Source organism: Anomaloglossus baeobatrachus, chromosome 2 (genome assembly GCF_048569485.1).
Source record: "Anomaloglossus baeobatrachus isolate aAnoBae1 chromosome 2, aAnoBae1.hap1, whole genome shotgun sequence".
Classification (NCBI taxonomy): domain Eukaryota; kingdom Metazoa; phylum Chordata; class Amphibia; order Anura; family Aromobatidae; genus Anomaloglossus; species Anomaloglossus baeobatrachus.
The window spans coordinates 110,457,060-110,481,514 of NC_134354.1; the positions used below are offsets into that span (position 1 = coordinate 110,457,060).

General features: G+C 44.8%; 1 protein-coding gene across 1 annotated transcript in view; it reads left to right on the plus strand.

The window, feature by feature from the left end:
- The first annotated feature begins 14,044 nt into the window (after window positions 1-14,044).
- The window catches only part of SLC46A1 (solute carrier family 46 member 1), a 48,352-nt gene continuing 37,941 nt past the window's right edge, over window positions 14,045-24,455 (plus strand). The window contains 3 exon segments of the mRNA XM_075333199.1: window positions 14,045-14,182; window positions 14,185-14,289; window positions 14,292-14,368. Coding sequence (XP_075189314.1) covers window positions 14,122-14,182; window positions 14,185-14,289; window positions 14,292-14,368 — 243 coding nt within the window. The 5' untranslated portion in view covers window positions 14,045-14,121.

The following is a 24,455-nucleotide window of genomic DNA, read 5'->3' on the forward strand; positions in this document are numbered from 1 at the left end:
CGTCATTGCTCTTCTTAGTAACTTTAGGGAGGTCTTAATGCACAGACCATGTGTCATTGTCCATCCTGGAATCATAGGACCACTGTGTTTCTGAAGTGCAAACGCGGTAAGTGTATTTTGTATGTTTCACAGTCTTATTTGAGACGTTACCTTTTGGACCTTTTTGCAGAATCCCTTTTAACTTTAGGATAATTATAAAGTCTTTTTATCTTCTATAATCTTGATTGAAGACTGATTCATTCCCTAATCTAAATACCAAATATGGCAATAACTATCACTAATAAATGTCACAGCGTACCATAACTCTAATACTATAATACCATGTCATTATTATTATCGTAGAAGTATTGATATAATTGATACTCAGAATGATAAAATACTGCATAATGGTATAGACAATAGTATTCTCTTGTAATGACCTTTTTTTATCATTGGTGTATTACCCTTCCAAACCCATAGGTGGCAATGTGTTGAATGTAACCAAAATATAATATAAAATATGAAATAATATAATGTGTACCTATAACATGTATCATATTATAAATATGAAAGGCAACAATGTGGCTTATTTAGTTAGATCATTTGTAAAATTATAAACCAAAGCAAATAACCTTTTGGAAAAGACTGGATGATTTCATCAAAACACAATAATACCCATTATAAATTATTATTGATTAAAAATATAATATATATTATTTGTAAATATAGGAAGGTAAACCTAGATATACCTTGATCTTCCATCTTTATTATTCTAATTTAATTTATTTGATTTGTCTATTATTTATTAAATAACCTACTATAAGAAAATGTGTAACTATAAGTAATTTTTTACTCTGACTTTAGCAGCTGCTCAAACAATCAATCATTCAAAGACACATCTATGCACACAAGACTGTCATGTTTTTTCCAACATACACTTCTACATAGAAACTGACAAACACATATCCCTTTTTTTCCAATTATTCTATGCGCATTTAAAAAAATTATGTTACTAATTTGAAGTACTTCTTGAAAAAAACAAATTACAATGTATTACACACTGTACCTTTGACCATGGAACAAACATTTATTATTAGCTTTAGTACCAAGTCACATGCTTTGGTCACGTGCAAAGAACACCATTCCAAAACAGCAAGCAGTTTTACTACACTCCAAAGCTTAGATTACATTTCTAATAACTCTATAGAAGATATATATATTCATAAAAGAAACGTTAAAGCAATAATACTCTGGCAATTGGTACCTGAGAAAATAATAATTATTAATTTAATCGTGCTTTATATGTTACCTGATTGAGGACAAGAACAAATGTATAAATAAAAAGTTAATACTTCATCAATCTGCTTTACTGATAAATTCTGAGGGAAATAAGAGAATAAAATTATTATCATATTTATGATAAAAAATGAAACACTTGAAATCTGTTACTTTCTCTTATTGTTTTATTTTAAATATTATTATTCATATACAGAGATCAAATTATTTATTTATAACATTAAACTATCATTTTACTAAATGAAACTATGACCTTAATTTACTATCACTACCTTTAATATATATATATATATATATATATATATACATAGATTCACTGTATATGAATAAACATACTTATCAAACAATAAAATTAATTTACCCAGAAATCCACTTTATCTTGCTGAAGACCAAACCTAAATTTTTCTTCAAAGATTCGATTTATGAGGTCCATTTTAAACTTATAGGAATCTCTGAACTTATGTAATTCAAGTTTTTCTATTATACGAGAAAGAATGTCTCTCTCTGAAAGATCACCCAGCTGTCGCGGGCTATCAAATCCTATCCCAGGGAGAGGATCTCCACAAGACACCTGTTTCTGTCTTTCAAAGCTTTTACTCAGAATTTGTCTGGAATCCTCAATCCCAGTGACCGATCCCGTCACTGGTGACAAGGATTTTTCCTGTGGAAAAAGACTTTTAGATGACAAAAATTGGGATGGATTGTATGGTTTGAAACACGTATGCATCTTCCTGCGAATTTCATACACCCTGTCACAAAAATATCTGGATCTGGGAGACACTGTTGATTTTTCACAAAAACTCTCCCTTTTTTGTATTGGTTTTTCAGAATTAATTAATTTCTGTTTTGATTGACTTTGGCGACTTCTAACAAAATCGATAAATGTCGTACATTCGAATAGGGACTTTTTATTTAATGCCACCGCACAAGCTGCATTATCAAGGAAATTAAATTTCTTGATGAATAAACGTATCATTCCATCCAATCTGACATTTGGAATGACCGCCCTATACAAACGTTCAAAAACGGACATAAATGAGAACGTACTCTCATTCTGTTCAATTTGTAATTCCTTCAAAATCTCATAATTTGGATCAGATTCATTCCTTGCACAGAAGATGAGATTTTTCAGCCTTATGATATCATTATCATTTGAACAATCGAATGTCTCATTGTCAGAAGACTTTTTTAATGCCAATTGTCTAAAAAAATGCTGAGGTAACCACATACGGAATAACTGATTCGTCTCACTATTGGTTAAATTTAACTTCTCAATGGAACTTTCAAATATCTCTGAATTTCTGCAAACATGTATTTTAGGATTATATGCGGGAATTAATTTGCATATGTCCAATAAATTTTTTCTAAGTTTAATCCCTAACTTAGCCTGTTCTATTTTTAGAAACTGATCGTCGCCATTTTCTCTCTCCACGTGTCCTTTCTGCACGTCTCCCACTCTGGCTCCTCCCCCTTCTGGCTTCTCTACGTCATTTCCTGCGTCTTTCCCAGTGTCCTGAAAATGACCTTGATTACGTAGCACATGTCTGCCGCCATTATCAAAATTCTGATTTGCAAAATTACAGTCAAAATCTAATTTATCATTTCCAACATTACAGTCAGAATTCACAATATCACTGACTGACATTCCAAGTTCTAAGCAGTCTTCGGATTTCTCTGTCACTGACTCTCCTGACAATTCAGGTTGTCTATTTCCACCATTTTTACACTTTTCTACGATTAACTTGTGAAAATCATAGACTAAATGACAGACATTTCTGATTTTCTGTTTCTCTCTATTAAAAGACCTTGCACATTCTATACGTGAATTCTCAAGTTCACACTCCTCATAAAAGCGTAACCAAATCTCTTCCACATTAGAAATATCTGGATAAGTGAACTGAAGTTTACTTTGCTTAACATATGAAGAGATAAAATCCATTTTCTTACCTGAAATGATCAGATGATCTGATGGATGATCCTGTAAGACTTGATTCACCTTGCACAGCACGTCCAATACTTCTTATGGACTGACTTTATCTTTCTTGCTCAAAAAAATACGTCAAAAGTTAACTTCTGTGGCTTTATAAAGTCTTTAAAGTTCATTTAAAAAAAAAACATTCATGCAACTTGACTTATACGTATTTCCTAGGTTCTGCGTGATTTTTATAAATTGTCGATTCCTGATCCTTTGCAGGAGATATATGGCTCTGTCTCTCCCCCCGTATGCAAAGTGAAGGAAGAAGCACAAAAAATGTAGAAAAACACGAATGACCTGGCTCGCCAAAATGTTAAAAAATATACTCTTAAATATATTTTTCTTCAAATACGTAAAGGCACATGAAAGAAAGGACTTCCAAAAATGTAAAAAATAAATGTATTTTATCTATTTAAAAATGGTTGCCAGGGTTCAGTTACAGAAAGGAAAAATAATATACTTTGATAGCTTACGCAAAGAGTTCATTTAGTCCATACTGAACAATGGGAAGTCTTTACCCATCTCTCTTTGGCTCCTGAATGGCAAGGCAAGGGATGTCATCTCTTAGCGTGTCTTCATCTTTGCAGCCTCGAGTCTTCTTGACAGCAGGCAATGTGGAGGAGCGAGCCAATAGCCCCCTCCATCGTGTATTATATACCAGCTGTTTAGTCCATATAGGGTGTTTAGTTGAATATAGCTCCATATGACATAAGCTTCTAGAAGCTACCAGAAGCTTCTGGAAGGATTTATATATATCCTTCCATGCTCAGCATATATATATATTCAATATGGATATTTTAATACTTATTCCTTATAAAAACTTTACTAATATACTATGCCCTTCAACATAAACAGAACTGTGAACTTATATGTCCTTCTATAAAATATTTGATAACTAGATGTATTAATTTTAATGTTTTTACAGTCTTTAACTGAAAGAAGTTACTAACAAAATGTCAGCTCTGATAACATCATATCATCATCATCATATCATCAAGTCATATATCTTTTGTAACACATTCATTATAGATGATCTCATCATTATAATAAATCTGTGCCGCAGATTGGATTGGACAGGTCAGAGGTGACTTGGACACAACCTTAATTACTATTATAGTAATGGCACTAAATACTCACGCCGTGAACACATGTATTAGTAATTATTGTTAATAGGAAAATAAACTCTCCATAATTTACCACACCTTTGATTATTTTTCTATTTGGCAGCATTGATTTTTCCATCATGTTGTTTCACCATTTCTAATGAACCAATTACTTTCCAATATATTTGTAGGGAAACACTAATAGAGTTTTCCTGCTCAGTGCAATTTTGCGGCTAGCACTGCAGATTGCTGAATCCTAACATTGTATAATACAAATGGCTGCTGATAAGTCTTTGGCTTTACCCAGAAAGAAATGAGGTAGGATGATGAAACTTTAAATTTATTCCACATAGTCTCCACTGATGTCCTCACACTTCTTACATCGATATTCCAAGTTCTGTAAACCTAGCAAAAAGGATATCGGTTGTGCCTCAAACCAGGCATCCGTAGCAGCCATGGCATCAGAAATGGTGCGACATTTGGTAGCCTTGAGGTGTTTCTTCAGGTGTGGAAACAGAGGATAGTCAGAGGGAGCTAGATCTGGTGAATAAGATGGGTGGTCAACCAACTGGAAGCCCAGCTCTGCCAGTTTTGCCGTGTTCGCTTGTGCAGTGTGAGTGGAGGCGTTGTCTTGCAGGAACAGGATTCCTTTAGACAGTTTGCCACGCTTTTTGGCCTTCAGAGCTGCCTTCAATTGGTCCAAAAGTTCAAGGTAATATCTTGCATGGATGGTGGAACCCTTTTGAAGGTAGTCCACTAGCAGCACGCCCTCCTTATCCTAGAACACAGATGCCATCACCTTAGTGGCTGATTTTTGCATTCTGAACTTCTTTGGATGAGGGGAACTACTGTGCCTCCACTCTTTTGACTGCTCCTTATTTTCATGGTCATACAAATAAGTCCAGGAAGTTCTTATCAGTCTGGAAACTCTGACATATGGACGGGGAGGTTTTCACTCGCATGCTTCTCTGATCTGTTGTCAAACATTTGGGGACCCACTTTGCAGATAGCTTCCTCATGTCCAAATGTTCATGGATAATGACACAAACACGTTCATGGGAAATCCCCATGATCTCTGCTGTTGCTTTAGCTGAATTTCGTCGATTCTCCAGTATGAGGTTGTGCAAAGCATCGATGATCTCCGGAACAACAAACACTCTCGGTCGCCCAGGACGTCCCTCATTATTGGTGCTGAAGTGGCCCGTTTAAAATTTGGCAATCCAGTTCTTAACTGTGGGATTTGAAGGGCATTGATCCCCCAATGTCTGTGACATATCACCATGAATATCATTTGCGGACTTTCTTTGCAGAAACAAGAATTGTATCACTCCTCTGCTCTCAGTTGCTGTGAATATCACATTAGAGTCCGCCATTTTGTTTTCCCACGTGCATAGAACACTGTTGCCATAAGCAACAAACACAACATTTTGAAAACATATATTAGACACATAAGGCGTTCATGTGATGTAACATTCGAATTATAAAAACAAAAAAAGATCACAAAGCCAAAGACTTATCAGCAGCCCCTCATATAGTGGTCTTCCAGTGATCAAAACTATGGGATTTACAGTTGAAACCAGAAGTTTACGTGTCACCCAGAGCTATGGGGTACTCGGTCCCGGGCCATATATGTACGGGAATGCTGTGTCACGGTTGTATAATGGCCGATGCCCGGTTCCGTATCCCTGGGGATGCTTTTTAAAAGGGTGTATTTACAGGGGAGTGAAAGAGTTTGTATTGTGACGCCACTTGCGGGTTGCAGTTATGGTGATGGAACCGCCGCTGCACAGTCTAGTACCTCTGGGGCTGATGGTGGTGGCAGCCAAGATGGTAGGCCCTCCGCAAGCAGGGATGGGCCCCAGGGAATGGATGGAGGGGTCCGTCGCAGAAAGACGGGACACCACATAGTGGGGATGCAGTGCAACTTCTGTTTACTCACTGTGAAATGGAATGATGGCCTCGAGGACAGCTGGTTCAGACCCTTGGTCCCCTTTTGTCCCAGTGCTGGTGTGGTGACCTGGTAGTCTCTTTCCCCGGCACCTCTCACTTGTGGTTGGAGCCCCAATGCCTGGAGCGTTGGTAGGTCCCTTACTGTCTTTTGGCAGTCTCTTGTCGCACGGTGGGCAGTGAGAACCCTGTAGGGTTGGTGTTCTATTCCGGTCCCTGGCTCAATCTTTACTGCTGGTGCCCCCAGATTCTTTGGGTCAGTGAGGTCCGTGAAGGTCCCTTCACTGTGCAAGTGTATGTCAGGTCACATGAAGCTGTCGCCTGACCTAGGGCCTTGTGCCCCATCGGTGCTCTGGTTCCAGAGGTACCTGGCTGTATCGTCCCTGGCAACCACTCTCTTTGCCACCTGGGTGACCGTTACACAACCCCGTCTGGAGACACATGCATCCCCTTCCACTGTTACTATGGGACTCTCCCTCTTGAGTGTCTGTTTTATAACCACCCACCGGGATGCCTTCTAGTGGACTGGATTGGCTCCACTTCTAGGCAGCCATCCAATTGGTCCCGGACTAGTCAGTCATGCCTAATGGGGAGTAGGGACCTGAGAATGTTATGTGTGTTGTTGGTACTGGCATTGGGTTTCTAGGTCCCTGGGGGTAGGCCCTGCATCTTAGTCAGGATGCAGTACCTAGTAGTGCCCTGAGGGGGTTCAGGGGCGTTACATTTACATGCATTATCTATAAAGACACATCTGCATGTTTTTCTCACTATATGACATGAAATCGGAATAAACCTTTCCGATTTTGGTCAATTACGAACCAAACATATTTATATTTGCCAAATGCCAGAATAATGAGAGAGAATGTTTTAATGACATTTTTATTACTTTCTGCAAAGTCAAAAGTTTACATACGCTGAGTACTATGCCTTTAAATAATATCGGAGGCAGATATCAGTTGATATATGTCCTGAGGAAGGGCGCTGGGACCCTTGAAATGCGTTCTACCAGTATCTTCTTTGTGAATAATAGACATGTATTAACATTATCTGCCTCCTGGATTTGGTGATGAGTGCAGCATGACACCCGTCTTTCCTGATAACCAGTTAAATAATATGGGACAGTCTAGTTCTTCCTTGGGTTTAATTTCCAGATACCTGAAGGTGCCTTGTTCATCTGTACAAACAATTATATGCAAGTACAAATAAGATGGGAATGTCCAGCCATCATACCACTCAGGACGGAGATGGGTTCTATGTAGCAGAGATGAACGAGCTTGGGTCAGACATGTGCATATCAACCCAAGAACAAAAGCAAAAGACCTTGTGAAGATGCTGGCGGAAGCTAGTAAGATTATGCCATTATCCACAGTGCAAACCAGTACTGTATCAACATGGGCATATCCAACCGTGTTTAAAAAAAAAAACCTGTTAGGGCCCGAAATTGATTCCAGATATCTGGTCAGATGCCTGTCCACATATAAGTCAAAGGGGACCAGAATTCGTGTCTTTAAAATGGTGGTAGAAGAGATAGGGGGATTGGAGCAGGTGCATTATAATTACTGAGTCTCCCAGGAGGCTTTAACGCTACTTCTGGGGCTGCTCATTAACCTCATACATAGTCACTGCTTACCCCACCCACTGGTAGTCCCGACGTCTCTGATTGGTTGCAGTCAGACGCGCCCCCACCCTGTGTGGCAATGTGTCTGACTGATTTCAATCAGAGACACTGTTTGTGTGTGCGTATCTACTGCTGTAAAAATAAATAAAAGATAAAAAAAAAATTGGGGCCCCCCCATATTATGATGCCCAGCACAGGCTACATGCTGAAGCCCCCCAGCCATGTGTGTTATCTTGGCTGGCTGTGTATCAAAATGACAGGACCCGCATGCAGATTTCTTTTTTTAATTATTTAAATAAATAATTGAAAAAAATGGGACCCATGCTTATTTGGCCCCACAGCCTAAAAACAGCAGCCTGCAGCCTCCCAGGATTGTCGCATCTAGAGATGAGTGAACCCACAACTGGTTTAAACTTGGTCCGAGCTCAGTTCAAAATAAATGATTGGCAGTTTGAGACTTTTGAGTCTCACATAAAGCCAGCCATAAGCAGAACACTTCCAAGTTAGGGTGGGCGGGCTTTTTTTTTTATTGCACCATACATCTAATCATACTGTTGTTACCCCCCACTGCGAGCCATTCAAACACTGCAAGAGACTCGCACAGGGCTGAGGACCAAGCGTACCTGAGCACAGCGATGTTCGAGCGAGTGGAGTTTACACGTAAAGCATCCGAACTCTGTTTTTTAAAGTCAGTGTTCAGTTTGATAAATAAGGAATAACGTTTGGAACACCATTCTAAGTCCGAACTGGGTGCAAAAACCTAAAAAAAACATCACTAATGGGGAGATAAGATATGCACACCAGTGACTATATAAGGGGAATACATGAAATAGCAGAAACTGCTGTGTGAATACTGACTTGAAAAATCCAATAGCTAAATGCAAGAGTGAAATGTGAAAAATGGAATCTGCATTACTGCCATGAACATGAATGTTTGTTTTTTTAGGTTTTTGCACCCAGTTTGGACTTAGAATGGTGTCTCCAAACGTTATTCCTTATTTGTTAGTAGTTTTTCGTTTGCGAATCCTCCCCAACCACACCTATTGCCAACCCATATCATACGCATAAATAGCCTGGGTCGCAGCTTCCCATACACAGTAAGTTTTTTTAACTGCATGAGAGGACACACACAAGCTAGGGACCCCCAACGTAGAGAAATACTTTGGCGTAGTGTTGGGGCTCTATTGCATTGATCAATTCAGTAGCTAAATTTCTCTTGATTCATATGTTCATGGCAGTAATGCAGATTCCATTTTTCACATTTTCACTCTTGCATATAGCTATTGGATTTTTCAAGTCAGTATTCACACAGCAGTTTCTGCTATTTCATGTATTCCCCTTACATAGTCACTGGTGTGCATACCTTATCTCCCCATAGTGTTCAGTTTGATAACTGAACCTCAGGATCACACATCTTTAGTCACATCCATTAGACAATCCTGGAACTTTACCCAGCTGTTCCCAATTGCCCTGGTGCGGTGGCAATCGGGGTAATAAGGGGTTAATATCATCTCATAGCTGCCATTAAGCCCTAGATTAGTAATGGGAAGCCTCTATGAGGACCCCCATTACTAATCTGTAAGTATTACACTGCTGCCCGCTCTCCCCCAACTGTCACCCTCCCCGATCTGCTGCCCGCTCTCACCCCAATCTGTCACCCTCCCGGATCTGCCGCCCGCTCTCCCCCAGCTGTCACCCTCCCCCGATCTGCCGCCCGCTCTCCCCCATCTGTCACCCTCCCCGATCTGCCGCCCGCTCTCCCCCCATCTGTCACCCTCCCCGATCTGCCGCCCGCTCTCCCCCATCTATCACACTCCCCGCACTGCTGCCCGCTCTCCCCCATCTGCCACCCTCCCCGATCTGCTGCCCGCTCTCCCCCATCTGCCACCCTCCCCCGATCTGCCTGCCCCGCTCTCTCCCATCTATCACCCTCCCCGCACTGCTGCCCGCTCTCCCCCCCAATCTGCCACCCTCCCCGATCTGCTGCCCGCTCTCTCCCATCTGTCACCCTCCCCCGCACTGCTGCCCCGCTCTCCCCCATCTACCACCCTCCCCGATCTGCTGCCCGCCCTCCCCCCATCTGCCACCCTCCCCGATCTGCTGCCCGCCCCTCCCCCATCTATCACACTCCCCGCACTGCTCCCCGCTCTCCCCCATCTGCCCCCCCTCCCCAATCTGCTGCCCGCTCTCCCCCATCTGCCACCCTCCCCGATCTGCTTCCCGCTCTCTCCCCATCTGTCACCCTCCCTGCACTGCTGCCCGCCCTCCCCCATCTGTCACCCTCCCCGATCTGCTGCCCGCTCTCCCCATCTGTCACCCCTCCCCGATCTGCCGCCCGCTCTCCCCATCTGTCACCCTCCCCGCACTGCTGCCCCGCTCTCCCCCATCTGTCACCCTCCCCGATCTGCTGGCCGCTCTCCCCATCTGTCACCCTCCCCGATCTGCCGCCCGCTCTGCGCCTTCTATCACCCTCCCCGCACTGCTGCCCGCTCTCCCCCATCTGTCACCCTCCCCGATCTGCTGCCCGCTCTCCCACATCTATCACCCTCCCCGCACTGCTGCTTGCTCTCCCCCATCTGTCACCCTCCCTAATCTCCTGCCCCCTCCACCCCCTCTCACCCTCCCCAATCTGCTGTCCCCTCCACCCCCTCTCACCCTCCCCAATCTGCTGCCCCCTCCCCCCACCTCTCAACCTCCCTGATCTGCTGCCACACTCCACGCCCTCTCACCCTCCCAAATCTGCTTCCCCCTCCACCCCCTCTCACCCCTCCCCTATCTGCTGCCCCCTCCAACCCCTCTCACCCTCCCCAATCTGCTTCCCCCTCCACTCCCTCTCACCTTCCCCGATCTGCTGCCCCCTCTATCACCTCTCATTCTGATCTGCTGCCCGCCCCTCTCCCATCCTCCACCGCTCCTCCATCCACCGCGCCCTCCTCCCATCCTCCGCCGCCATCTCTCCCATCCTCCATCTAGCTTTTTTTCCATCCCACCTAGTCCCCCCCCCCCTTTTTGCAGCACATGCGTGCGTGCGTCCTGATTTTTTTTTTATGTAAACTAAGAAAGAAATACAAATAAACTTAGTTTAGGGCCTGTAAAATTATACTGTAGTAATCGTCAACTACAGTATTTTTTACTGAATATTGTAAGGGTCAGCCCAGTGCCACACATGAGAGCTATGCACGAGTCTCACATCGCATCATCCGGCACGGTCGCTCTCTTCCAGACAGGAGTGTGCGGCTGTGCCGGATGATACGATGCGAGATTCGTGCATCGCTCTCACGTGTGGCACTTGCCTTAGTGTCAGTTGCAGGCGCTCATATTTTTTTTTTTACTGATGTATTTTTTATTTCGACAAACTAATTCTTTTGCATGGAGGGGTGGTCTAGTTTCCAAAATGGGGTCACTTGTGGGGAGCTCCATTGTTTAGGCAGCTCAGGGGGGTCTCCAAACGCAACATGGCGTTTGTTAATAACTTCAACCAATTTTGCTGTGAAATGGCGCTCCTTCTCTTCTGAGCCCCAACCGTGCGCCCAAACAATTACTTTCCACCACATATGAGGTTATCTGTGTATGCAGGAGAAATTGCACAATACGTTTTATGGTGTATTTTTTCCTGATACCCTTGTGAAAAAAAGCTACCTGGTTGAAATAACAATTTCGTGGTAAAAAAAATATAAATATATTTTCACGGCTGGACATTATAAACTTTTGTAAAGCCTCCAGGGGTTCAAAGTGCTCACTAAACATCTAGATAAATTCCATGATGGGTCTACTTTCTAAAATGGGGTCACTTGTGGGGAGCTCCATTGTTTAGGCATCTCAGGGGGTCTCCAAACGCAACATCGCATCCGCTAATGATTCCAGACAATTTTGCTTTCAAAAAATCAAATGATGCTCCTTCTCTTCCGAGCCTTGCCGTGCGCCCAAACAATTGATTTCCACCACATATGAGATATCGGTGTACTCAGGAGAAATTGCACAATTAATTTTATGATGCATCTTTTCCTGATACCCTTGTGAAAATGCTAAATTTCATGACTAAAGTAACATTTTTGTGTAAAAAAAGAAAAATTTTCATTTTTTCCTTCTACATTGCTTTGGTTGCTGTGAAGCTTCTAAAGGGTTAATAAACTTCTTGGATGTGGTTTTGAGCAGAGTGAGGGGTGCAGATTTTAGAATGGGGTCACGTTTGGGTATTTTCTGTCGCCTAGGTTTCTCAAATCACTCCAAATGTGATGTGGTACCCAAAATTCTTTTTTTTTTTTATAAATTTTATTGGAAAAATGAGAAATTGCTGATGAACTTTGAACCCTTCTAACTTCCTGGTTGCGCTGGTGTAAAGTAAAGATGTGGGAAATGTTATTTAGTAACTATTTTGTGTGACATTCAGATTTATGGTGATAAATTTCAAATTTGAAAATTGCGAAATTATCAAAATGTTCGCCAAATTTCCTAAATTTTCACAAATAAAACGCAAGACATATCGGCCTAAATTTACCACTGACATGAAGTACAATATGTCACGAAAAAAACAATGTCAGAATCGCCGGGATCCGTTGAAGGGTTCCAGAGTTATAACCTCATAAAGTGGTCAAAATTGTAAAAAAAATGGCTGGGTCTTTAAGGTGAAAACAGGCTGGGGCTGAAGGGGTTAAAAAAAAGTCAGCTCAAGACGCAATAAATAAGCTGTCACTGAGCCATAGATCCTGAAAAATGAAAGCACTACTGATCACGGAAAATGGAGCAAAAAGTGTGCCGCTTTTTTTGACAAACCTCTGAATTTTTTTTTAACCCTTAGATAAAAGTAAACTTATTCACGTTTGGTATCTACGAAGCCGCACTGACCTGAGGCATCACAGCGACACATCAGTTTTACCATATAGGGAACACGGTGAATAAAATATCCCAAAAACAACCATGCAATTGCACTTTTTTTGCAATTTTTACGCACTTGGAATTTTTTTTGCTATATTTCAGTGCACTATATGGTAAAACTCATGATTTCATTTAATAGAACAGCTCGTCCCGCAAACAATAAGCCCTCATACAGTCATATGGCAAGATTGACGAAAAATAAAAAAGTTAAGGGGAGCAAATAAAAAAAAACGAAAAACAGAACGCTGGCCGATGGTGAAGGGGTTAATCATGCTAAAATACATTTTGGACTTTGTGTCGGATTGCTGGATATTTCTCACTGTTTTTCCTCACTGTTTGGAGGACAGCTGGAGTAGACTTCAGTGCAGCCCTCATTTTGGAGCCTGGATTCCGGAATCTCACATGGAGTACTTTTCTCCTCATAGTTGATAATGACTGCCCTGGTGTCCGGAGGATGGGAGGAGGGACACGCAGCTCTGGGCGGGGTGTCTCCGGCTGTGGGCGGGGTGTATCCGGCTGTGGGCGGGGTGTCTCCGGCTGTGGGCGGGGTGTCTCCGGCTGTGGGCGGGGTGTCTCCGGCTGTGGGCGGGGTTGTCTCCGGCTGTGCGCGGGGTGTCTCCGGCTGTGGGCGGGGTGTCTCCGGCTGTGGGCGTGGTGTCTCCGGCTGTGGGCGGGGGTGTCTCCAGTTGTGGGCGGGGTGTCTCCAGCTGTGGGCGGGGTGTCTCCGGCTGTGGGCGGGGTGTCTCCAGTTGTGGGCGGGGGGTGTCTCCAGCTGTGGGCGGGGTGTCTCCAGCTGTGGGCGGGGTGTCTCCAGCTGTGGGCGGGGTGTCTCCAGCTGTGGGCGGGGTGTCTCCGGCTGTGGGCGGGGTGTCTCCAGTTGTGGGCGGGGGTGTCTCCAGCTGTGGGCGGGGTGTCTCCAGCTGTGGGCGGGGTGTCTCCAGCTGTGGGCGGGGTGTCTCCAGCTGTGGGCGGGGTGTCTCCAGTTGTGGGCGAGGTGTATATCCAGTTGTGGGCGGGGTAGACCCAGCTGTGAGCGGTGCTATCTCCAGCTGTGAGCGGTGCTATCTCCAGCTGTGAGTGGTGCTATCTCCAGCTGCGGGGCGGGGTATCTCGAGCTGTGGGAGCGGCTATATCCAGCTGTGGGCGGGGTGTCTCCAGCTGTGGGCGGTGTTATTTCCAGCAATGGGCCATGTTCTCCAGCTGTGGGCGGGGTTATCTCCAGCTGTGGGCGGGGTTATCTCCAGCTGTGGGCGGAGCCATCCCGAGCTGCCTCCGTACCGGCTGCAGTCACCGCAGACAGTGTTTCCGGATGTGTTGTCCTCAGCGCTATGGCTGACAGCGACTTGCCCGACGTTGTGTGCCCGGACATGGGCGCTGACAGGCGCGATAAGCGAGGCTCCGGCGCTGCTATACGGGCCGGATGACGGTGGAGCCGGTGCTGTTCTTGGCCATGTTCTCTGTGGCGCTCCAGGGCCCGCTCACTACTCAGTATCTCTGGAGCGGCTGAGCGCGGACATCGGCTACAATGGGAGCAAGAGCGAGGGCTGCACGAACAGCAGCAACCCCCTGGAGAAGGTGAGAGGCGCCCGTGTACCCGGCCCGGGCATTGTACACACAGAGCCAATCAGATGTCTGCTCTAATTCTCCATATGATAGGTGAGAAAGAGCTACAATCTGATTGGTTGTTAGGCTTTGCACAAATATCAATGCTTCTATGCAGTATACAGATCACAGGGGACTGGAGGCAATTGGGAGGGGGTGTGATTAGAGGAGGTGGGTATACCCAGTGGGCAGAAAGGATGGCAGGAGGGGGCAAGACACCTGTGCCCTGAAGAACCACAAGCAGCTATGGTGACAGTGTGCTCCAGGTGTGCGGCTCTGCCAACCCAGGGTGCCGGCTTGTCTGTATTGGGGGGGCGCAGGCTTGTCTGTATTGGGGGGGCGCAGGCTTGTCTGTATTGGGGGGGCGCAGGCTTGTCTGTATTGGGGGGGGCGCAGGCTTGTCTGTATTGGGGGGGCGCAGGCTTGTCTGTATTGGGGGGGCGCAGGCTTGTCTGTATTGGGGGGCGCAGGCTTGTCTGTATTGGGGGGCGCAGGCTTGTCTGTATTGGGGGGGCGCAGGCTTGTCTGTATTGGGGGGGCGCAGGCTTGTCTGTATTGGGGGGGCGCAGGCTTGTCTGTATTGGGGGGGGCGCAGGCTTGTCTGTATTGGGGGGGCGCAGGCTTGTCTGTATTGGGGGGGGCGCAGGCTTGTCTGTATTGGGGGGGCGCAGGCTTGTCTGTATTGGGGGGGGCGCAGGCTTGTCTGTATTGGGGGGGCGCAGGCTTGTCTGTATTGGGGGGGGGGGGGGCGCAGGCTTGTCTGTATTGGGGGGGGGGGGGGCGCAGGCTTGTCTGTATTGGGGGGGGCGCAGGCTTGTCTGTATTGGGGGGGGGCGCAGGCTTGTCTGTATTGGGGGGGGGGGCGCAGGCTTGTCTGTATTGGGGGGGGGGCGCAGGCTTGTCTGTATTGGGGGGGGGGGGGCGCAGGCTTGTCTGTATTGGGGGGGGGGCGCAGGCTTGTCTGTATTGGGGGGGCGGGCGCAGGCTTGTCTGTATTGGGGGGGGGGGGGCGCAGCTTGTCTGTATTGGGGGGGGGCAGGCTTGTCTGTATTGGGGGGGGCGGCGCAGGCTTGTCTGTATTGGGAGTGTCTGACCCACTATTAGGATCCTCCTGTACAATCTCCGCTCTCGTCATCTGTGTGCGCTGGAAATCGCTTCCATATTACACGATTCTGTGCTCATTTGTGTAAGAAATGACGGATTGGCATTGGGGAATAACGTCTACCACATCCCACAGATTTCCCAAACTATTGTTGGTGGCAGACGCCTTGTGCAGAGCACCCGGCTGCTCTTGACGTCCTAACCTCGTTTGTATTCTTCTTCTTTTTTTTTTTTTTTTTTTTTATAGTAAATCTCTCAGTTCTCCGTGTAATGATTCTGGAGTAAATTTTGGTAGATTTTTGCGTTTCCTCCGTTCTTCCCTCTTCACATTTGGGCATAAATTGACATCTGGGTGTTGCCAGTTGCTGGCGTCACCACAATGTTTTGACCGTGCACAGATGACCAATCAGAGTGGATAGTTGAGGACACACCCCTTTGACCATGAGCAGTCATGTTGTTCCTAAATGGAGGAGTCAGGGACAGGAACATGCAGGGGAGAAACGCCGCTCAGGATTCTGTCCCGGCCCTGTCTGGGGGTGACGGTTGTCCTCTGCCTCACATAGTGGGGGGCTTCACCTCTCTGTCCTGTTTTCAGAGTAGATTATCCACTATGAATAAAATTGTCATCTGTAGCCAGTAGGGGGCGTCTTGTCCAAATGCTTGATCTATAGGACATTTAGAAATGCAATTGCGCAGAAGAGGAAGGTGCTCAGATTGTCGAACCCATTGACACAATCTTGACATTAGGCTGCTTTCACACATCCGGTTTTTCCTGTGCGGCACAATCCGGCGCTTTGCAGAAAAAAAGCAACGGGTTTTTTTTGCCGCCGGTTGCTTTTTTTTTTTTGCATAGACTTACATTAGTGCCGTATTGTGCCGCATGGGCTTGCGTTCCGTCCGGTTTTTGCCACATGCGGCAGATTTAGCCGATGCGGCGGCCGGATGGAACGTTGCCTGGCATGTTTTTTGTCCGGCAAAAACCGTATCGCGCCGCATGTGGTTTTATCCACTGCGCATTGCTCCGTAGCCTGCCGCAAGCTGCAAGAACCGGACGGGCCACATGTTAAAAAACGTATGCATTGCGGTATTGTCGCCGCATCCGTTGCATATGTTTTAGAGCCGGATTGGCCGGCTCTGCTAAAACCGGAGGTGTTTAAAGCAGCCTAAGGCTACTTTCACACATCCGGCTGTAGCAGTGCGGCACAATCCGGCGCTCTGCTGAAAAAACAAAACCGTTTTTTTCCAGCATTGACTTGCATTGGTGCCGCATGGGCTTGCGTTCCGTCCGTTTTTGCCGCATGCGGCATATTTAGCCGATGCGGCGGCCGAATGGAACGTTCCCTGGCACGTTTTTTGCTCCGGCAAAAAAAAAACACATCGCGCCGCATCTAGCCGCTGCGGCGCATTTTTCAATGCATGCCTATGGACGCCGGATGCGGCGCGATGCGTCAAAAACCGCATCTGGCCGCCACATGCGGTTTCTTCCACTGCGCATGCTCAGTAGTGTGCCGCAACCGGAAAAAAAACGGACGGGCCGCATGTAAAAACGTATGCAAAGGATGCAGTGTTTTCGCCGCATCCGTTGCATAGGTTTCACAGCCGGATTGAGCCGCAATGCAAAAACCGGATGTGTGAAAGTAGCCTTAGCCTGTCTGTACACACAAAATATCTGATCGCCGAACACTTGAATCGTCGGCCATCTCTCCTGTCTCCCGTACATGTGAACATTCGCCTTCGCTGAGTCTTCATGTATTTCCAATAGGCGGAGTGGAGAATGTCGCCGTCAGACACCTTTAGTGGCAGCTAATTCCCAAGAAGAACCAATGAACAGACCTTAACATTCACCCTGCTCTTCATCGTCTGTCAGGGGAGAGTCGTGAGGTCACCACACAGCTGCATCTTGTGTATGGGGGGGGGCCATAAAGGGGTTTTTCACTTCCAAAAAGTGTAAATTGGATTCTTGTAAAAAAAAAAAAAAATGGGTTAGGCTATGTTCACACAGTGCATCTTTTGCTGCGTTTTTGAGGTCACAAAGATGCACCTAAATGCATGCATTTCCTTCCTCCAGCAAAGTCTGAGATTTCTATTTTCCTGTGCACACTGTTTTTTTGCCTGCATCTTGGCTGCGTTTTTGAAGATGCAGCACGTCAATTCTTTTTGCGTTTTTACAGCTATTTTGAGTCCTTCCAGTCAATAGATTAGGCTTAAAAAACACATTTTCGAAAAAACGCGGTAAAATGTGTCAACGTGCGTTTTTTTAATGCGTTTTTGCCGCAGGTACAATTTTGTGCATTTTTTTTTTTTTTTGGGGGCCAAAAATGCTGCATTTTTGTGGTTAGCAAAGATGCGCTGTGAACATAGCCTAATACATTCCCTCCCCTTTCCCACCACTACTCTGGTTTCTGTATTTTGGCAGCAGAGGTGACATCATAATTACTGCACAAATCACCACTGCAGCCAATCACTTTGCTTGGTGGCTTGTGCTATTTGCGTTATCAGAGTTGCTAAGCTCAGTGATTGACTGCAGCGGTGATCTGCACTGTATTCATGATATCCCCACTGCAGCCAAAATGGGGACCACAGAGCAGTGTGGGGGAGGGGGAGTACTATCTATGACTTTAATTTTTTATATAAATATCCAATCATCTGGAGACCACTATTTTGTAAGTGGATAACCCCTTTAAATGTGGGTAAAATAAGGGATGGGTTTGTGAGTAAAGTGGTGCTAACTAGTGATGAGCGGGCACTAGAGTGCTCCTGTGCTTGGTACTCCTGACAATCCGTCTGATGCTTGGACGGGCTGGACTCCTGTATGAGTATAATGGAAGTCTATGGGGGGCTCAAGCATTTTCCTGGAATATCTCCTGGAAAATGCTCGAGTCCGCCATAGACTTCCATTATACTCAGTACACGAGTCCAGCCCATCCGAGCGTCAGACTGATTGTTACAAGTACCAAGCGCTCTTCACTATGGCTGATCTACACTGGGTACAGCCTGGAGTAGCTGTAGCTCCTCCATCACGTAGTGCTTTAGGGATATATATATATATATATATATATATATATATATATATATATATATATATATATATATATATATATATATATATATATATATATATATATATTATATATATATATATTATAATTAGTGCGTACAGGTCACATCTCTGTATATCGGGCCCGGGTGTGCCGTCCTTGGTACAGTACAATGTGCTCCCTAGAGCCGGGGCCCTTTATCTTATGCAGCTTCATTGCACTTATGTGAAATCATCTTGGTTTCTGTTTAGATACTCGTGTGTTTTTGTATTTTCATTTCCTGATGAAGTCACGTTTGTTGGTTTTCTAATAAAACTTTTAAGTTATTTGTATAAGTTAAAATAACAAACTGCGCCTTACTCACCTCCCGCTGCTCCAGCGTCTGCTCTCTGCTGCTGCCTCCCATCCTTCATTGACCAGCTGAAGCAGTGACCTCACAATGACCCCACATAACCGCTGCAGCCAATCACTGGCTCCACTGAAAGTTATTCTCCACTAGTAGCATTCGTTTTAGCTGAGGGTTTGACCAGATCCTTATGCTGGCACTGCAGCCCTGAGGCCAAATTCACACAGTGGAATTGGGGAACCAATTTCCATCCGTGTGCTGGTTCCCATATTCCACTGCTTTTGGTCCATGTGTCGCCATTTTTCCACTCTCCAAAAATGGCTGATGGAGGTTTCCCAGGCAGCTTCTTCCACCAACCAGTCAGTAAAAAAACAGACTCTGTATGAGTTCTTAGATGATACCGATTTATATATAATATAAAAATCAGTACCGACCAAAAGTTTGGACACACCTTCTCATTCAAACAGTTTTCTTTATTTTCAGGACTCTGCAAATTGTAGATTCACATTGAAGGCATCAAAACTATGAATTAAAACGTGGAATGAAATACAACTGAAAATATGTCTTACGTTCTAGGTTCTTCAAAGTAGCCACCTTTTGCTTTAATTACTACTTTGTACACTCTTGGCGTTGTCTTGATGAGCTTCAAGGGGTAGTCACTGGAAATGGTTTTCCAACAGTCTTGAAGGAGTTCCCAGAGATGCTTAGCACTTGTTGTCCCTTTTGCCTTCACTCTGCGGTCCAGCTCACCCCAAACCATCTCGATTGGGTTCAGGTCTGGTGACTGTGGAGTCCAGGTTATCTGGCGTAGCATCCAATGACTCTCCTTCTTAGTCAAATAGCCCTTACACAGCCTGGAGGTGTGTTTGGGGTCATTGTCCTGTTGAAAAATAAATGATGGTCCAACTAAACGCAAACCGCATGGAATAGCACACCGCTGCAAGATGCTGGTTCAGTATGCCTTCAATTTTGAATAAATTCCCAACAGTGTCACCAGCAAAGCACCCCCACACCATCACACCTCCTCCTCCATGCTTCACGGTGGAAACCAGCCATGTAGAGTCCATCCGTTCACCTTTCTACAAAGACACGGTGGTTGGATCCAAAGATCTCAAATTTGGACTCATCAGACCAAAGCACAGATTTCCACTGGTCTAATGTCCATTCCTTGTGTTGTTTAGCCCAAACAAGTCTCTTCTGCTTGTTGCCTGTCCTTAGCAGTGGTTTCCTAGCAGCTATTTTACCATGAAGGTCTGCTGCACAAAGTCTCCTGTTAACAGTTGCTCTAGAGATGAGGTGTGTCCAAACATTTGGTCTGCAGTGTGTGTGTGTGTGTGTATATGTATATGTATGTGTGTGTGTGTGTATATATATATATATATATATATATATATATATATATATATATATATATATATATATATTATATATCATCGTGCATCCCCCATACTCTGGAACGCTCTACCTCAGCACATCAGACTCTCCCCTACCGTGGAAAGCTTCAAGAGGAACCTCAAGACCCACCTCTTCCAACAAGCCTACAACCTACAATAGCCCTCAGCCCAGTAGACCACTGCGCAACCAGCTCTGTCCTCACCTATTGTACCATCACCCATTCCCTGTAGACTGTGAGCCCTCGCGGGCAGGGTCCTCTCTCCTCCTATACCAGTCTGTCTTGTACTGTTAATGATTGTTGTACGTATACCCTCTTTCACTTGTAAAGCGCCATGGAATAAATGGCGCTATAATAATAAATAATAATAATAATAAAATATATATATATATATATATATATATATATATATATATATATATATATATATAAATATATATAATCATATATATATATATATATATATATATATAATCATATATATATATATATATATATATATATCATTCATACATACATACATACATACATACATACATACATACATACACACACAGTCATATGAAAAAGTTTGGGCACCCCTATTAATGTTAACCGTTTTTCTTTATAACAATTTGGGTTTTTGCAACAGCTATTTCAGTTTCATATATCTAATAACTGATGGACTGAGTAATATTTCTGGATTGAAATGAGGTTTATTGTAGTAACAGAAAATGTGCAATCTGCATTTAAGCAAAATTTGACAGGTGCAGAAGTATGAGCACCTCAACATAAAAGTGACAATATTTTGTAGATCCTCCTTTTGCACAAATCACAGCCTCTAGTCGCTTCCTGTAGCTTTTAATGAGTTCCTGGATCCTGGATGGAGGTATATTTGACCATTCCTGTTTACAAAACAATTCCAGTTCTGTTAAGTTTGATGGTCGCCGAGCATGGACAGTACGCTTCAAATCATCCCACAGATGTTCAATGATATTCAGGTCTGGGGACTGGGATGGCCATTCTAGAACATTGTAATTGTTCCTCTGCATGAATGCCTGAGTAGATTTGGAGCGGTGTTTTGGATCATTGTCTTGCTGAAATATCCATCCCCTGCGTAACTTCAACTTCGTCACTGATTCTTGCACATTATTGTCAAGAATCTGCGGATACTGAGTTGAATCCATGCGACCCTCAACTTTAACAAGATTCCCTGTGCCGGCATTGGCCACACAGCCCCAAAGCATGATGGAACCTCCACCAAATTTTACTGTGGGTAGCAAGTGCTTTGCTTGGAATGCCGTGTTTTTCTGCCTCCATGCATAACGCCTTTTTGTATGACCAAACAACTCAATCTTTGTTTCATCAGTCCACAGGACCTTCTTCCAAAATGTAACTGGCTTGTCCAAATGTGCTTTTGTATACCTCAGGCGACTCTGTTTGTGGCGTGCTTGCAGAAACGGCTTCTTTCGCATCACTCTCCCATACAGCTTCTCCTTGTGCAAAGTGCGCTGTATTGTTGACCGATGCACATTGACACCATCTGCAGCAAGATGATGCTGCAGGTCTTTGGAGGTGGTCTGTGGATTGTCCTTGACTGTTCTCACCATTCTTCTTCTCTGCCTTTCTGATATTTTTCTTGGCCTGCCACTTCTGGGCTTCACAAGAACTGTACCTGTGTTCTTCCATTTCCTTACTATGTTCCTCACAGTGGAAACTGACAGTTTAAATCTCTGAGACTATGGGGAGAGATAAGGTATGCACACCAGTGACTATGTAAGGGGAATACATGGAATAGCAGAAACTGCTGTGTGAATACTGACTTGAAAAATCCAATAGCTATATGTAAGAGTGAAAATGTGAAAAATGGAATCTGCATTACTGCCATGAACATATGAATCAAAAGAAATTTAGCTACTGAATTGATCAATGCAATAGAGCCCCAACACTACGCCAAAGTATTTCTCTACGTTGGGGTCCCTAGCTTGTGTGTGTCCTCTCATGCAGTTAAAAAACTTACCGTGTATGGGAAGCTGAGACCCAGGCTATTTATGCGTATGATATGGATTGGCAATAGGTGTGGTTGGGGAGGGTTCACAAACGAAAAACTACTAACAATAAGGAATAACGTTTGGAACACCATTCTAAGTCTGAACTGGGTGCAAAAACCTAAAAAAACATCACTATGGGGAGATAAGGTATGCACACCAGTGACTATGTAAGGGGATCCCCATAGTGATGTTTTTTTAGGTTTTTGCACCCAGTTCAGACTTAGAATGGTGTTCCAAACATTATTCCTTATTGTTAGTAGTTTTTCGTTTGGGAACCCTCCCCAACCACACCTATTGCCAATCCATATCATACGCATAAATAGCCTGGGTCTCAGCTTCCCATACACGGTAAGTTTTTTAACTGCATGAGAGGACACACACAAGCTAGGGACCCCAACGTAGCTAAATTTCTCTTGATTCATATGTTCATGGCAGTAATGCAGATTCCATTTTTCACATTTTCACTCTTACATATAGCTATTTGATTTTTCAAGTCAGTATTCACACAGCAGTTTCTGCTATTCCATGTATTCCCCTTACATAGTCACTGGTGTGCATACGTTATCTCCCCATAGTGATTTTTTTTAGGTTTTTGCACCCAGTTCAGACTTAGAATGGTGTTCCAAACGTTATTCCTTAAATCTCTGAGACAACGTTTTGTCTCCTTCCCCTGAACAACTATGTTGAATAATCTTTGTTTTCAGATCATTTGAGAGTTGTTTTGAGGAGCCCATGATGCCACTCTTCATAGGAGATTCAAATAGGAGAAAAACTTGCAAGTGGCCACCTTAAATACCTTTTCTCATGATTGGATACACCTGCCTATGAAGTTCAAAGCTCAATGAGGTTACAAAACCAATTTAGTGCTTTAGTAAGTCAGTAAAAAGTAGTTAGGAGTGTTTAAATCAAGAAATTGATAAGGGTGCCCATACTTTTGCACCGGTCAAATTTTGTTTAAATGCGGATTGCACATTTTCTGTTAGTACAAGAAACCTCATTTCAATGCAGAAATATTACTCAGTCCATCAGTTATTAGATATATGAAACTGAAATAGCTGCTGCAAAAACCCAAAATGTTATAAAGAAAAAAGGTTAACATTAATAGGGGTGCCCAAACTTTTTCATATGACTGTGTATATATACGTATGTGTGTGTATATATATATATATATATATATATATATTATATATAATTTGCCTTATTCTGTCTGTCTGTCCGTCTTGCTCCAAAGTTGTGTCCTTACCGTGACATGTCCTTACGGTGACAAACAGCGGATTGGCCGCTGGGCTCGCCATGTTCCCGCCCCCCCCGCACGGATTGGCCGCTCGCCTCGGCTCCTCCCCCCACACGGATTGGCCGCTTGCCTCCGCCCCCCGCACGGATTGGCCGCTTGCCCAGGCTCCGCCCCCCCACAGAATGGCCTCTCGCCCCGAGGTGAGCACATCAAGGTCCTGCAGCGGCGGAACACACACACACACACACACACACACACACACACACACACACATCAGATCACACTCATTCTCACACACACCTCACACACACATCAGATCACATCCACATACTCACAACATCCCGTGATATCGCTTGCTGCTCGGCGGCGATACTGCGCAGTGACCTTCCAGGACCTGCCGGAGGATCACATGGCCGGAAGCATGTGGTATCTCCGGATGTTGTGATTGTGTCAGCGCGTATGTGCGATATCGTCAGTGTGTGTGTGTGTGTGTGTATGCGATCGGATGTGCGTGAGTGTGTTCTGATGTGTGAGTGTGTGTGTGTGTGTATGCGATCGGATCTGTGAGTGTCGGCAGAGGAGCACGGCGTGCAGCACAGCTGCTGGGACCGCCCACCGGTGGGCACAGGGAGAAGTGGGGTGTGTGTGTGTGAGTGTATGCGATCAGATGTGTGCGTGTTTACTGTCTGATGTGTGACTGTGGAGCACGATGGGGGGTGCGCAGCATGGGGGATGGAGCACGATGGGGGGTGCGCAGCATGGGGGATGGAGCACGTTTGGGGGTGCGCAGCATGGGGGATGGAGCACGTTTGGGAGTGCGCAGCATGGGGGATGGAGCACGTTTGGGAGTGCGCAGCATGGGGGATGGAGCACGTTTGGGAGTGCGCAGCATGGGGGATGGAGCACAATGGGGAGTGG